The sequence below is a fragment of the Apteryx mantelli genome, chromosome Z, assembly GCF_036417845.1.
Source record: "Apteryx mantelli isolate bAptMan1 chromosome Z, bAptMan1.hap1, whole genome shotgun sequence".
NCBI classification, from domain to species: domain Eukaryota; kingdom Metazoa; phylum Chordata; class Aves; order Apterygiformes; family Apterygidae; genus Apteryx; species Apteryx mantelli.
In genome coordinates, this window is record NC_090020.1 from 31,074,379 (window position 1) to 31,088,510 (window position 14,132).

At 37.6% G+C, this 14,132-nt stretch overlaps 1 protein-coding gene across 1 annotated transcript in view; it reads right to left on the reverse strand.

Annotated features, from left to right (window-relative positions):
- Positions 1 to 14,132, reverse strand: part of FRMD3 (FERM domain containing 3) — a 154,245-nt gene that overhangs the window by 15,725 nt on the left and 124,388 nt on the right. The window contains exons 9-13 of the mRNA XM_067316178.1: positions 12,103 to 12,166; positions 11,053 to 11,141; positions 8,403 to 8,477; positions 7,693 to 7,761; positions 4,470 to 4,591 (exon numbers count right to left, since the gene is read on the reverse strand). Of these exons, the coding sequence (XP_067172279.1) occupies positions 4,470 to 4,591; positions 7,693 to 7,761; positions 8,403 to 8,477; positions 11,053 to 11,141; positions 12,103 to 12,166 (419 nt within the window). The remainder of the gene's footprint in view (positions 1 to 4,469; positions 4,592 to 7,692; positions 7,762 to 8,402; positions 8,478 to 11,052; positions 11,142 to 12,102; positions 12,167 to 14,132) is intronic.

Here is a 14,132-nt window from a genome sequence, read left to right on the forward strand (position 1 = left end):
GAACCCTGCAAACACACTTCTGGATACAACTTAGAACATTCTGCAGTGAGGTGTCTTTAGAAGAATATCCTTTAGGTTCAAAAGGTAGAAATGACCTCTCCAAGCATATGTTATACTCATAAGTATACTTATATACATGCAAAATTAAATTCCACATGATAATCTTGTATGCAGGATAGTCATTTTATGGTTTCATCTATACACTATCATGCCTCTTTACTCCTCCTGAGGCATAAAGTGGAAGGACATTACAGCAAAATAAGAGTCACAAACAAGCAATGTGAAAACGTGAAGAATTTTGAGCAATATCAACAAGACACTGAGAACTGACCTGCAAAATTTAAGGCATGAGGACTTTAGATTAGTTTTTTGAAGACAGATATAATCAAAGTGGAAAAGGGAAGGAGATGATGCAAGAACATGGTAGAGATTTGAGAAGCAATATACAAAAATGCAATAATATGAGGGGGAGAGAAGGGAATCACATGCCAGAGGCTGTGATGCTTAAGCATGAAATAGGAATTAAAGAACAAACTCTGGAGTGGAAACAACTGAAATACAGACATTAGAATGCCACAGACTATGAAACCACAGAGCTAACCACACAGAACAGATAAACTAGTGGAAAATGAAAACTTACATGGCCAAAAGGTGAAAATAAAATGTTTAAGATGTCTGAAGACAAAAAATTACCATTTTTTCTGGAAAGAGTTCTCTACCTCACAACACCAAAGGAAAATCTGCAAGAAGCTTGTGGAATTTAGTTATTGAGACAGGATGTGATTATGATGATGTAAAATATTTGCAGTTATTACCAGAAAGAATCTATAAAAATATTAATCTAGAGGAATACTGTTTTGTCCTTTTTTGGCAGCCTGAGAGTCAAGAATGAGAATCCTGAGAAAATAATGTCTTTAAAGTAATTTTCATTAATTAAATTAAAATGCATTAACCATCATTTGATTTATATAATCAGTGAGTCTAGTCTGAAAACTACTGCCAACATCCAACATATTTCTTAAACAAATCTCTATAGCTCTTCAGGGCTTTCAGTAAAAGTTGGACAATTTCATCTGTCAGCAAAATAAGAATCACTAGGTATTTCTCGATTTTCGTCTGAAAAAAATGCATTTAAAATCTTGAGGGGGAAGAGAAGTCTCTTTATGTATGAAATATGCTCTCCTCTGTCTTCTAACTCTTCCAGCCCAGGTCTAGTAAGCCAGGGTCACCCAGTTTCGATGCTATATAGCAGCACTGGCACCTGGAAGCCACTGCACCAATCAGTGAGGCATCAGCTCCTTGCTCCTGAATCCCAGCTCTGAAATCCACTGACACTTGGGCACCAGTGGCTTGCACAGAACAAAAATACCATTGAAAATATGATCAGAAATTGTTTATTTTTAAAAGACAGATCTTCTGGGCTTCAACTGAGTTTCCATTGGTGTACTTACTGCCTAAGTTGATAAGAAAAGTACTGTCTGGTGCATTGGTGGTCAATCTCTGAATGTAATAAGGTACATTTAAGAATACCAGTTCAAATATGGGTGCTTAAACTAGTAACTGCACACCTGTATATGGCCTCTAAGTGCAGATTTGTGGACCCTCTTGAAGAATGAGGCACCGACAAACTCAGGACATTTTTGCTTGCCATTCTAACAAAAAATAATTTCATTACTTATTTTCAAAATTTCTAAAGTACCTATAACAATAGTATCATGGACATCCAATAGCTTTATTCTCAAACATTGTAATCTTTTCTGAACAAAATCTTTAGTCAACATGCCCTTTCTTCTGTGTGAGCAAAACCTGGACAATTTGGACTTTCACGGAAGACCTTACATTTCAGCATGATAGTCATGGCAGATTTGTAAAGACAGAATTTAACATGTGAGAATGGCTGGGCTTTAATTATTTTTTAATATTTGTGGCATTGTGTTTATTTTCCATCTGAAAGAATTCTTCTGTGGAGAATGAGGCAGGTTGAAGTTGTTCAAAATCCCCTACTGAATGTTTCTTCTGCCAGTGCCGTCTGGATTGCTTTGTTCCCTAGCAACATTCGAGTAATTGGCATGTAATCTTCCCTCTCATCTGGCAGTTTCTGTTAGTTCAGTTTCATACCTCTCAGACTCAGCCAACTCAGAATTAATCTCTCCAGCAATTTTAGGAAGCACAGAAGCATATTCAAAACATTGATTAAAAAGAATAATACTACAAATCACTAGGCCACTATAGTTTTGGCAGTGTATTTTGCTTGTCACATATAAAGTCAATTTAAATGTAAGAACAAGTTTTGCTCCATTAAAAGAGAAAAACATGCACTCCACTGACTGTGCAAGGAGTGCATGGCTGTGGGTGCTACTCCTAGCTCTGCTACCGAACCGCTTGGGCCTGTCTGCACAACACAGCTCAGTGCCTGTGAAGCAGCTGGAACATCTATACACACACGGCAGCACCTTACAGAAACATTAGTGTGGGTCCTTGAAGCTGCATTAGCCGACCTACATAGCATAGAGGAAGCTGAACTGCCCCAGAGCCAGCTTAGGCATGGCTGCACCACACTCTTTTGCACAGTGTCAACGGGCCCTTTGCAAAGCACCCCAGACAGTCTGTCCCCACCACAGGGGGGGCCCCAATGTTTAGAGATGCTGAGGCTGATTTGCATCTGTAATGCACTAAAAACCATTTGCTAATAAAGCTAAGCCAATCGTAGGGCTAGCTGCCTTCCCTCTCCCGGCCTACAAACTCCTACTCCCACCCTTGCCCTGGCAGCGGACCTTTCCTGACCCTCTGATGAGCCAGTTCAAAATGCTGAGCCACCAAGAAGTAGGACATTTTACAGTTAAGAGTTATTTTATTATTATTTTAATTGTTTATACCAGTTCACTCTGGGGTAATTAGTGATGGTGCAAGACAGAAGACAAGAATCCACAGCAGAAGGATGTGTGAGAGTGTGCGAGGAGGTGGGAGGAGGGCCAGTTTCAGTGTCAGTTAGCTGTTAGAACATTTCAAGGTACAATTTGATAATATAGCTAAGTTCACTGGTGGAAAATACTGTATGAGAAGTAAGTACTGTTACTTAGCAGCAGGAGGTACTAACTACGCATAAAACATCTTACAGGAAACAACCCACCAGCAAATATTTGTATGAATCTCAGAGCTAACAACAATCTGTGTGACTAAAAGGAAACATGGTTTTTGAACTTACATAATATATATTTGAAACATATCAGCACTCTCTGGTGAGCATATAGCAATGGTAATTCAGCAGTTTTCAAAAATAGATTTCATTGCTTAGAGTCATTAAGTGGGGCGTAAGAGCCTTCACAAGCAGCAAGCTGTTGTTATTCTGCAATGGTGATAATTGCCTAGCAGTAACACAATGCTTGATATTTGGCTGCCAGAAAGCAAGATTCCCATAAAATAGAAATATTTCATAGCAGAGGTAAACAAGTAATTGTTGAAATTAACTATATGTCATTCATCTATTACTGCTATTTATTATGAACTAAGTGCACAACAACCTAATTCTTAGCGAAATCACTCTGTTCTTACTAGAGTCCATGTTGAAACTCCAAAGAATGAACAAAACAGGATTTCACATATGAACCCTGTAAAATAAAATTAGGACAGCCTCCCACAAAAATGAACATACTTGCAAAAGCTGAGCTGTTTTCTGTTTCCCATGCATTGACATTGCAAATGATTTGATCCACAATAAAGCAACAGTAGAGCTCATATTTGCCAGCTTGTGAAATTCTTTTAGGTCACTGTATCTCAACTGAGAACTGCTTGGCTTTTTTTGGTTGGTTGGTTTTGGAAGACTGCAACTACCCTCATTTAAACTGGCCAAGATTTTCATGCCATTATTTGTAATGTTTGCATCTCAGAAGGATAGGTGCTGAATGTGATTTTTAAAGTGTCAAGGAATAAGCAAACACATGGAAAGCTTTGTTTTACAAAACACATTTAAACTCATCTTCAAATAATGTCCCTTTGTGTCAATGAAGTTAAATTAGCAGAGAGTTCTTCCTAGCATTAGAACAAGGCAGAAATAAATATAAAAGTAAAGGGAACCAAGTAAAACAATATACCTGCCAATAAATTGTCAGCTCTCACCCCAGCATAACTGCAGTACATGTTTAGTAAAATGGTTCTGTATGTTGAGACTGTTTAGTTTCTGTTAAGTCTCTTTCACATGACAACCTCTGAAAAGATTTTAGATACAGTAAACTCGACACAATTAACCTTTCTCCCAGAGAATTTTGCATGAAGCTGGTGCACAGTTCTTAGAGCCAGAGATCATTTCTCAATACAATATGCAAAGACTTAATGGTGTGACTCCTAAATGGAATTGTTACATATTTTCCATATGCCTGAGTCAGTAACACACCTGTAAGTTTTTTTCATATATAATATTTTCATAATAAATATTTATAGAGTGTGGGGCAGGAATCAGGTAAGTGACTCACCTTCATCTAAAGGCACCTCTTCCCCCTCGCATGGGGAAGGAAGGAGGGGCTGCAGAGGTTCCATGTTAATTATGAGTTGCTTGTTCAAGGAGGGAGAGCTGCGACTCTGGGTAATGCTCGTTCTAAAACAGGGAAAACAGGGTCAGTTTGTTCATAAGGAAACAATTACAATCATATCTGTCTCATCTCAGAATCGCATTGCATAAATTATGATAGGCCTTGAGCTATCAAGGTGGTCCACACTGAATGCCGCTTTCAGTTGTGTTATGCTGCAAGCTCAGCAGATGTAAACTTTTCAACACCTGAAGAGAAGGCTTTGTGCAGGTGGATTTCTGCTTATGCAGCCTAGCTTCTTCTCATCTCATGCAGGATTCCAGGGTGTTGCTCCTCTCCACACTGTACAGCAGAAAGGATTACTTGCCTTCAAGGAAGGGGAAAGTAGAGAGGATACAAATCAATTTGCTGAAGTTGCTCCATTGCCTCTGGGACTGGGTCAAACATTTGCTGTGGTCTGAACAAGGCAGATTAAAGCTGGAATAACTTCAGTCAAAAGATAAGCACATCTCTCATTCTCATGCACCCCAGACACTGTCTCAACACTATGCCTTCAGGACTTCAAGCTGGTTTTTCAGAAAAGTTGAAGGAATGCTGTTGATTTGCTTCAGTAATGCAGCTCACTAGCCTAAAATCATATTACTGAGAAAAGAGAAATGGCTCTTTAAAATATGTTATCTGGGACTTATGACACAGGCCTGAAGCAAGAGTCCTGCAACAGAGCTGAACCATTACATTACAGAATATTTATTTTTGACAAAAGCAAAGATGAAAGGAAAGAGGCTTCTATTTGACTTCAGACAGTACATAGCTTTGCATTCAGGATAGGCTAGGAATACTGCCCGTGCCCTGGTCTCTTCATTTATCCTCAACCTCCTCCAGACTAGGCTCTGTCATAAAATTGCAAGTGAAAGAACAGGCAGCAGGCCCAGGAACAGTGCTAAATTTTCACAGAACAGATTTTGAGTTTGCACAAAGACTCAACTTACAATTCCACATAGGTAAACAAGCTAATTAAAGCACCTATTGCAAGTAAAAAGAAGGAACTGTGTGTTCTTGAGCGTTTGGGTAAACTGAGGACCCAGATGTGCCGCTTTAGGTCACATTACATGTCATTAAATATTCTCTGGGGATAAACAAGCTTTCTTGCTCAATTGCCATGATTCCCTGCTTATTAATATATGCCCAAAGCTACTTATGTCCTCATTTGTATTATGTGAGCAGTCTCCATTAACTATGTAGTTTAAATTTTCACCACCCAAAGAAGTTTTTCACTGATGCATGACTGTAACTATAATCATGCCAACCCAACAGTACCTCTGCAGGCTTGTTAGGCATTCCCTGGATCTTTGTGCTTTTTGTAAAGAGCTAGGAAGGGAGATGTGCCAGCTAGCACCCATATGGCCCCTACTCCATATCTGTGACAGGGATCTCTCCTTCAGACATGCCCTGAGAGCACAGAATTAAATCCTTCAGTGTATATTTGTCATAAAAACTTGCCACTCCATTAATGCTGTGTGAGCACACACTCCAGCAGATTTTCAGTCCGCAGTGCTGTTAAGTGCAATATCCAAAACCACAACAACATTGACCAGTGACCTCTTCACAACTGCTGCTCCTCTCTCAACACAGTTATGGTACCACTGAAATGACGCTTTGGGGCTTAGGCGAGGGCTTGGCTTTAACTTTTTTCCCCCCAACTTCAATCATATAATTTCCTCTAAATGTTCTGCACCAGAAAACTACCATTTCCTGTCTCTAAATCTGCTTGTGCAGAGTCACTTGTTTCTTAAGCCTGCTTTTTTTGGAGCTGAAAAACTATGCCTTTTGCCTACTTGTCCTATTAGCTGGACATACTAGCTAGCTCTGCCCCCATTTCAAAATATGCATGATAAGAACACTTGGAAGCACTAGACTTTTTATTAGCCTATCTGGCTAACGAACTGAATTTGGAGTTATCAGAATATCATAAATACAAGCATTTAAGAAGGTTAATTATAAGGAATACACACTACTATCTACAGATGCTAAATACATGACATTGCTCTGTAAACTTAATACATTTCCCTCTGATCTGTTTCTAATGTATCATACAGTTTTAAACAACACTTTCTTCTAATATTGTAAAAGTAAATTGTAAAGTAAAAGTAAAATACAAGCTAAAAATTATTTTAAAACCTTTCTTTATCTCAGTATCTACTCTGTCTCAATGATGACCCCACATTCTGCTTCCTGTGTTCCCTGTTAATACCTCCCAGACCATCACTTACACAGTTTTAAGTGGACTCTGCAAAAGCAGATGCAAAGGCACCCCTGTGTGCATTGACTATTACATGGTGGTACCAGACACCATATTTATAAATATTTACTGCAAATATATTCCTATCCTGGAGTAAAGACTATCCACTTTTCTCTCAGGTGTAGATTGAATTGCCAGATTCAATTAAAGAGAAACCAAACAACTCTCCTCCCCCACAAATTTTGCACAAGAAAAGTAGGGATATGGCTGTAAAATATTCAGAAAATGAATGAACTTCTTTTAAAAAGAGGTTTTAAATAGTGTTTCCCTGATGGCCTCTTTCTCATCTTCTAATAAGACTTTGTTAGCTTTAATTAGGTTCTGATCAATTTTCACTGTCAGCATGAGCAATAAGCACCAGAAAAATATTAGTTTGCTTGCAAAGGCCAACTGCTTATTTTTAACAAGCCAAATTTTTTTCCTCTTAGATACTGAGTGAACTTCTTGCTTTTTAATCTGTGTTATGGAAAATTTATCACATAAACCTTTAAACATACCCATACATGTAAACAAAACAGTCTTTCAAAACTGGACAAGAACTAGGAATAAAATGGAAATGTATCTCTTTGTCGGGCTCATTTAACAACTTTCTATGTGATAACACAGAAAATAATATAAACTACTTATTTGACTGATTGATTAAAGGCAACTTCAAAGCAGCACAGATTAAATTCCCTTGTGTAGGAGACAATATGCAATTGTCAGAATTTTGTGACACTGGCAACACATCTTTCCCAAGGCTTGTATGCCTCAACTTGGGAGCTCAGAACTACAGTCATTGCATCTCACAATAAAGAAAAGAGAATTTCTGTGCAGAGCATAATAATCCTCCTCTATCCTTCAACTTCAATATTGAATGTCAAAACATACCTGTGAACTTCAGGAGGTTCCCTCTGGATCTTAGAGCTTGCCTCTACAACCTCTTTGGCTACTTTTCCACTGTATTAAAACATGAATTTAAAATTCAAGCCAATACTAAGCAAAGTTAATTATATACCAATAGCTATACATACATGAACAATTAAGTTACTTTCAAAAGAAAAAAGAAAAACGCAACAGTTTTCTTCTCATATCAAAACAGCTACATATAGTAGGTAACATATACATATACTGCATATGTAAAGATACAGTGCATAAACATACAGTGCATAAGTAACTTTCCATATTAAAAATCCTGTTGATCATTTATCTCCAAAACCACTCAAGAAAAAGCAGCTTCTTGTGGGAGAACACTAGGTGTTACTACACTGTCCCACTAATGCATCTCTATTCCAGAGTTGCCCAGTAAAAGGGGAATTCGGTCTCTATACTAACCTCAAATCCTCATCTTACAGCAATTATACCAGAAGTGGAACCCTGTTCTGGTAGAACTACTATTTGAGAGAAGTTTGCACGAAGCCACCAATTTATTTTATAAAAGACTCTAGACAAACACTAAAAATACTTTTCAATCCTGATCTGAATTAGGTTTGAACAAGTCCTCAAGAAGGAGAAGCCCTCAATTTGCCATGAATAATTACTGAAGCTTTCTCTTACTTTCTAAAATGGTTAACCATGAAAAAGAAACAGCAAACACCTACCTATATCGAAATCTACTGCCTTTGAAAAATATTTTGCTGCTGGACATGGTCTTGATCTGACTGGATTTTGCATACCTTGAAGAAAAAGAACAGAGGCTGTCACATTTGCAGCACAGAAGGAACCTGATATGCAAAAATGAATAAAATCAACTACAAACTTTGTTATTTTTTATACCACAAGATAATATTCAGTAGTTGGCCTTTCCAACTTTTTATAGGCCTATACACAAATCTTAATATAAAGCTGCACACAAAACCATTTAGACAGTACAGAATGACTGTGCATAAAACAAAGAGGTAGGAAAGCAAGAAAATAAAAGGCAGGTGAGTGTTGCATATTTAGGGACTTTAATTCATAGGATGAAGAAAAGACTGTAACAACCCAACAGCCCCTAGGACAAGTTCTCCTTAACAGCAGCTTGTTTGCAGGAAGGTGTGGCTATTTCCACATTTCCACTAGTAAAACAAATAAGGAACAAAGAAACAGTAATGCTTGTCTCCCAGAGCAGCTGCATTTCCCCTCCATCTATACAGTGAAGTTATAAGCAGGCTACATCATATTCTACTGTTCTCCCTAATCACAATATATGCAGCAACCTTTTATCAGAGCAATCAGTTTGACCTACAATGATCATGTACAACCTCAGACATGGCATTTCCTTGACGTTCTGCAGTTTTGAAATGGCAAACTGATTTTACATCAACTCTCTCACTCTTGGATCCTAGTAGATGATCTTCTACGATTTATAGCTATTTGAAAATAATCACAGCAGTCAACCCTGAGCCTGGATTGAGTAATGAATAAAGCTCCATTTTTCAAGACATACTGAAAGATCACAATCTTAGCTTAAATTTCAAGTCTCAAGCTCTTCTAGCAGAGGAAAGGCCCAAATATAATTAAGGCAAAGTGTCATTATCAGGAATTACATGCAAGACCTGGCTACATCTGTTCTAATCAAAATATCTCATTGATATCATGTAGTATATAAATAGGCAATCAGGCCATAATATTTATAATGCTCTTAAGTAACTGAGGATCCACAATGTATAGTTCAGTTTCTCTGACTGTACAAAGACCTTTGCTGCTTTTAAACTACTATTCTAGCTTTTATTCACAGATTTCTTTGGTTCCTCAGTTTCATGTTTGGAGAGTTGGGTTTGTTTTTGTTTGTTTGTTTTCATACTCTGCATATTAACCATTACTATATCCCTAACAATCAGCCAACTTCCTGGCCATTGAATATCACTGCTGCTCCTCACTTGACTAACACAGTCCTCTTCTAAGACCCACTGAAACGTACGCAAGCAAGATAATTTTAAGCAATCATGTTGAAGAAATAACCCCATAGCAGTGGCCTGAAGCTATCTGGAAAGCAGAAGTGAGGAAAACATACATCTGTGACCAAAAGCCAAACAGTAAAATTACAACCATTCAACTACAAAAGCAAAGATATCATATTCCTATGAGCCCACCTCATATATCTTTACTTTGAGTACTAATTCCTCTCCTTTGGGTATAGACAAGAGGAACTGTTCTTCTCAATTCCCCACATTTAGTTCTAGTAACATAAAACTGTTCGAACAAACAACATGCACTATTTTCCTACTTACACACACTTCCAAGGGAAAACATTTCCTAATGATCTTTTTATAACTCAGTCTCAAGCAGAGTAGATGTTTACAAAGAGAAGAATTAACAGCTGTATGGTACCAGCTTGTATTTCCTGTTTTTTCATTGAATATTTTAATTGAGTATTGAATATATTATTTCATCAGTGTTAAAATAAAAGAAGGAATCTCCCCCAAAATAAAGCAGGTCATTAACATCCACATTAGGAAACACATTCTTCCTACCCAGTTAAAATTTACCTTTATACCAGCCCCTGGTGTTGCTATGCTCCAGCAGAGAAACAATAATTTTATGAAATATGCAAGATGCTGTAAGGAGAGACGAAGTAGCAAGAATAAAAGCTATATTCTGAAAGGGAAGTGTTAATAAACAAAGAGAATGATCTAACAAAGTCACCTGAGGAAAGAGGTAGAAAAAAAGCCTAAGGGCTTTTTATGAGAAATTATATTCAGGATCTCTTTTGGAGAATAGGGAGGATGCTTCTTTTTTTCTTGTCAATTTACACGCCACCTGTTTCTTAAACTAGATAGCTGTCAGCTTTCAAAATTGATCTAAGAATATTTTCATTTTTTTAACTCATTGTTCAGAATTTTTAAATCAACTTTTACTAAACCTTGGATTTTACTGAGAGAGCATTACCTTCTGGCAGAAGAGCCCAGAGACTTCAGCATATGACACAGTCTCTTCAGTTTTCAAGGCACTCAGCAGCAGGGCTAAGATTAACAATTATGTTCCCAGATACCAAGTATGGTACCCTGTCCATCTGACTTCACACTACAGAGCTGAAGAAACAGGGTACTGGAAAAAGTTTAATTCTTCACTCCCCAAACCCTTCAGCATCTTTCTAATTTTAAACATTTTGTAGTACTGGCTTGAAATGAAGTCATATTCCCCACTAACATGGGTATATTCTGTTCACATTTTGAATCCTGCTAATGAAACAGAGAACATTACACACTGAACTGCCATCTACTCACATCCACATTACTTTGTACAGATAACGGAGATAAGTTTACTTACTTATAAAAAGCCTGGTTCTCAACTCCACACTTCCAAAGATGCTTGCAGGCTGCTGGTGTAGAGGTATGGAAGGACAGCACAGCCTTTTTCTAAGTGCAAGGAAAAGAAGGGAAATAAAAGCAATGAAAATGTTGAATTCTGAAGGACTGAAGTAGCAGGAACTGACAGCAGCACCATAACCTGGATACCCTAAAGATCAAGTTTTCTGTATAGCCTCAATCCATGGTTCACCTACAGAAGTACAACCCATACGTAATTGATATTCCAACTGCCTGTGCAACTGCTTCAGAAATAAAAAGGGATATTTTGAGGGGCTAGAAAACAGCATATAAAGTGGCTTCTAGGATAAATCTACTGACCACCTGTAGGCCAAAAGGACAGGATCAAAGCCTCTATGTTCACTATTCCCTGTTGCACACTTGCTCTGCTACTTACCATCCACTTTCTCCCTATTCACTATCTCCTGCTGTCAAATCCTCCCTGGTACCACATGACCAGCCCCTGGCATCTCGGGCCTTATTTCCTTCTTCTGTTTTCTGTTCACCACCCAGATTGTGTCCTAAGCTGTATCACCCTTCCAGGGGTGAAAGAAGTCATTACAGCATGCAAAATCTCTGGATTTCAATGCTAACAAGCCAGTGGCAGGACTCCTAACTACCTAGATCAGACTCCAGTCCAGTTAGCTAAGCAAGATTTGAGAAGGTGATCCTAATTAGCTAAATCAAAAGATCTCATTCTGATCCAGGAGTCAAGGCCCACCTGAATTTTCAGTCATATAGAGATGTTGCTCATGCTTTAGAGTAGGTGCAGCTTTCATGCTTTAAAAATCCAACCATTAAAACTTGACTGCGTGAAGGTTAAGGGACAAACATCTGATCTCTTTACAAATTAGACATTCTCTTGAAATCAGTAACATTCACATTTTATCTATAATATGAAATATAATTATTGTTTGTTTCAAAGTTTAAGATCGAAGTTAAAGATGATAGTATTATATTTTAATTGACTCTAAATCAAATACACAATTTCTGTAAAAACATTAAACCTGACCTCTTTCTGAGCTCCAAACACATAAAAAGTCTTCCCTTCAAACTTCAATTTATAGACATCACACCTGAAAAGAGAAAAATCATTTAAGTATTGGAACAATAGATAGATCTACAGGTAAAAAAAGTGATTTGTGTGCAAATGTCACTGATTCCCAAACCCAAGTAGGCTATCAAACAACAAAGAGCCTCACCAAAAGTCTTATAACCTTTACCATAAAAGCATGTACTATTCTAATTTCCTTTAGAGTACAGAACATAAGCCCAGAGTGTTTGTTTTACATCCTTATGCACTTTCAAAGAATTAACTCTGGATGCTAGAAGAGGAGAAAGTAAAAAGGAGACAGAAGCTTATGCTTGCATTCTGTAATACAGTCTAGAATTCCTTTTAAGGAGTAAAATCTTAGGATCTGTTAGGTAATTAAAAGTGAGGGAAGACTCTTAGCATGCAGATGTTGCATAAAAAGGCATATGACTTTCCAGATGCAGGCACTTTCTGCCAGCAACTTCTTATCCGTATGCTTATTTGTTTATGGTTCTATATCACAGATTATCTTGGTAACTGAGTACTTGCAGATAGTCTACATCATGGGAAAGAAAAAAAAGTTTGACAGCACTAATTACTGGGTCTTGGGTCACTAGGTTATACATCTATGTCAAAATTTAATTTAGCGAAGTTTCAAAGCACAATCTATGAATGAAATAGTGCTACACAATATTAAGGCAATATGTTGCCTCTGTTTAAGCTGTAGCAGAAATTTTGTTATTACCACAGTTGAAATGGAGACACTCTAATTTCTCATAAACTTAAGATTTTAAATAGCAGATGGTTAAAATGGAAAAGATTCTGAAGGTAAGGAGGAATGTTCTATTCAGGAATTTCTAACATTGTTTTATTCAAAAACAGACTGATTTTTGGGACAGGTTACAGAGATTCAACATGCTTTAGAATCTTCCGCAGAGATTACTTATTTTCTGAATCCAAAATTATTCAAGAAAATACAAGAATACATTTTGAAACAACAATAGGACAAGAAGTCTTCGAAGCAAACCAGGAACCCAAAACCACTTTGTTTGGTCTAACTGAAGTAATAAAACAAATTCATGTAATGTGTTGACCTTACACTGATAATTTATCCTGCATCACCTCAAACAGAATCAATTTTTTTTTAACCTAAACTAAAACATATAGTATGCTCTGCTTCATTTTTTTTTTGTTGTGACAGTTGAAGAAAATGTCTTTCAGAGTTTCCATCATAATTAATATGTTTCTTAATGCTTAGTGAAGTCCATCTGTTCTCAAAATCTGTTGAGATTCTGTGGGACAGGATCGGTAAAACCCGAAGACAAGAAAATCTCAAAGATGATTTTGGATTTTTACTGTTGCAAATTTCAGATAATATCAGTGAGAGCTATTATAGTACTCAATTCTTCAGAAAACACGGTCCCAGATATTAAACGAACAGCGTATTGCATCCAGATAAATCTCATCAGATTGACCTTCCAATAGCCAGTGTAACACTGAGACAGCTTAATGACTTTTCATCACTATTTCATTTTCTTGCTTACATGCCAATGGACTAAATGAATACGCAGAGATCTCCAAAAGGACAAGGAATCCTTGAGCGAAAACACGAAAAACAAAACACGTTAAACCTCGACTCCCAAAGTATGGCAATGCATGCTTGGCAAGTCATATTCACTCCTCCCTCCAGCACAGAATGACATGGTTACGCTGTCGTTATGCCAAAAGCATAAACCACCTAAAGTACTGTTACCAAGACTACCTGACCTTAACCCTAGGGAAACTACAAGTTTCAGGATAACTAATGCACAGTATTTGACAGACACATCCCCAGTGCTCTCCACAGGGAGATGAATAGTATAGGGAGGACTACACTGAGATTTCAGAATAGTCAGCTCTCAGGGAGGTTTCTATGTATAGGCTGGGAAAAGCCCAGCTCTACACAAAAAATTATCTCACCATTTCTTTACCTCCTGCCCCCCCCCCTCCCATATAACAGGCTGGGAGCA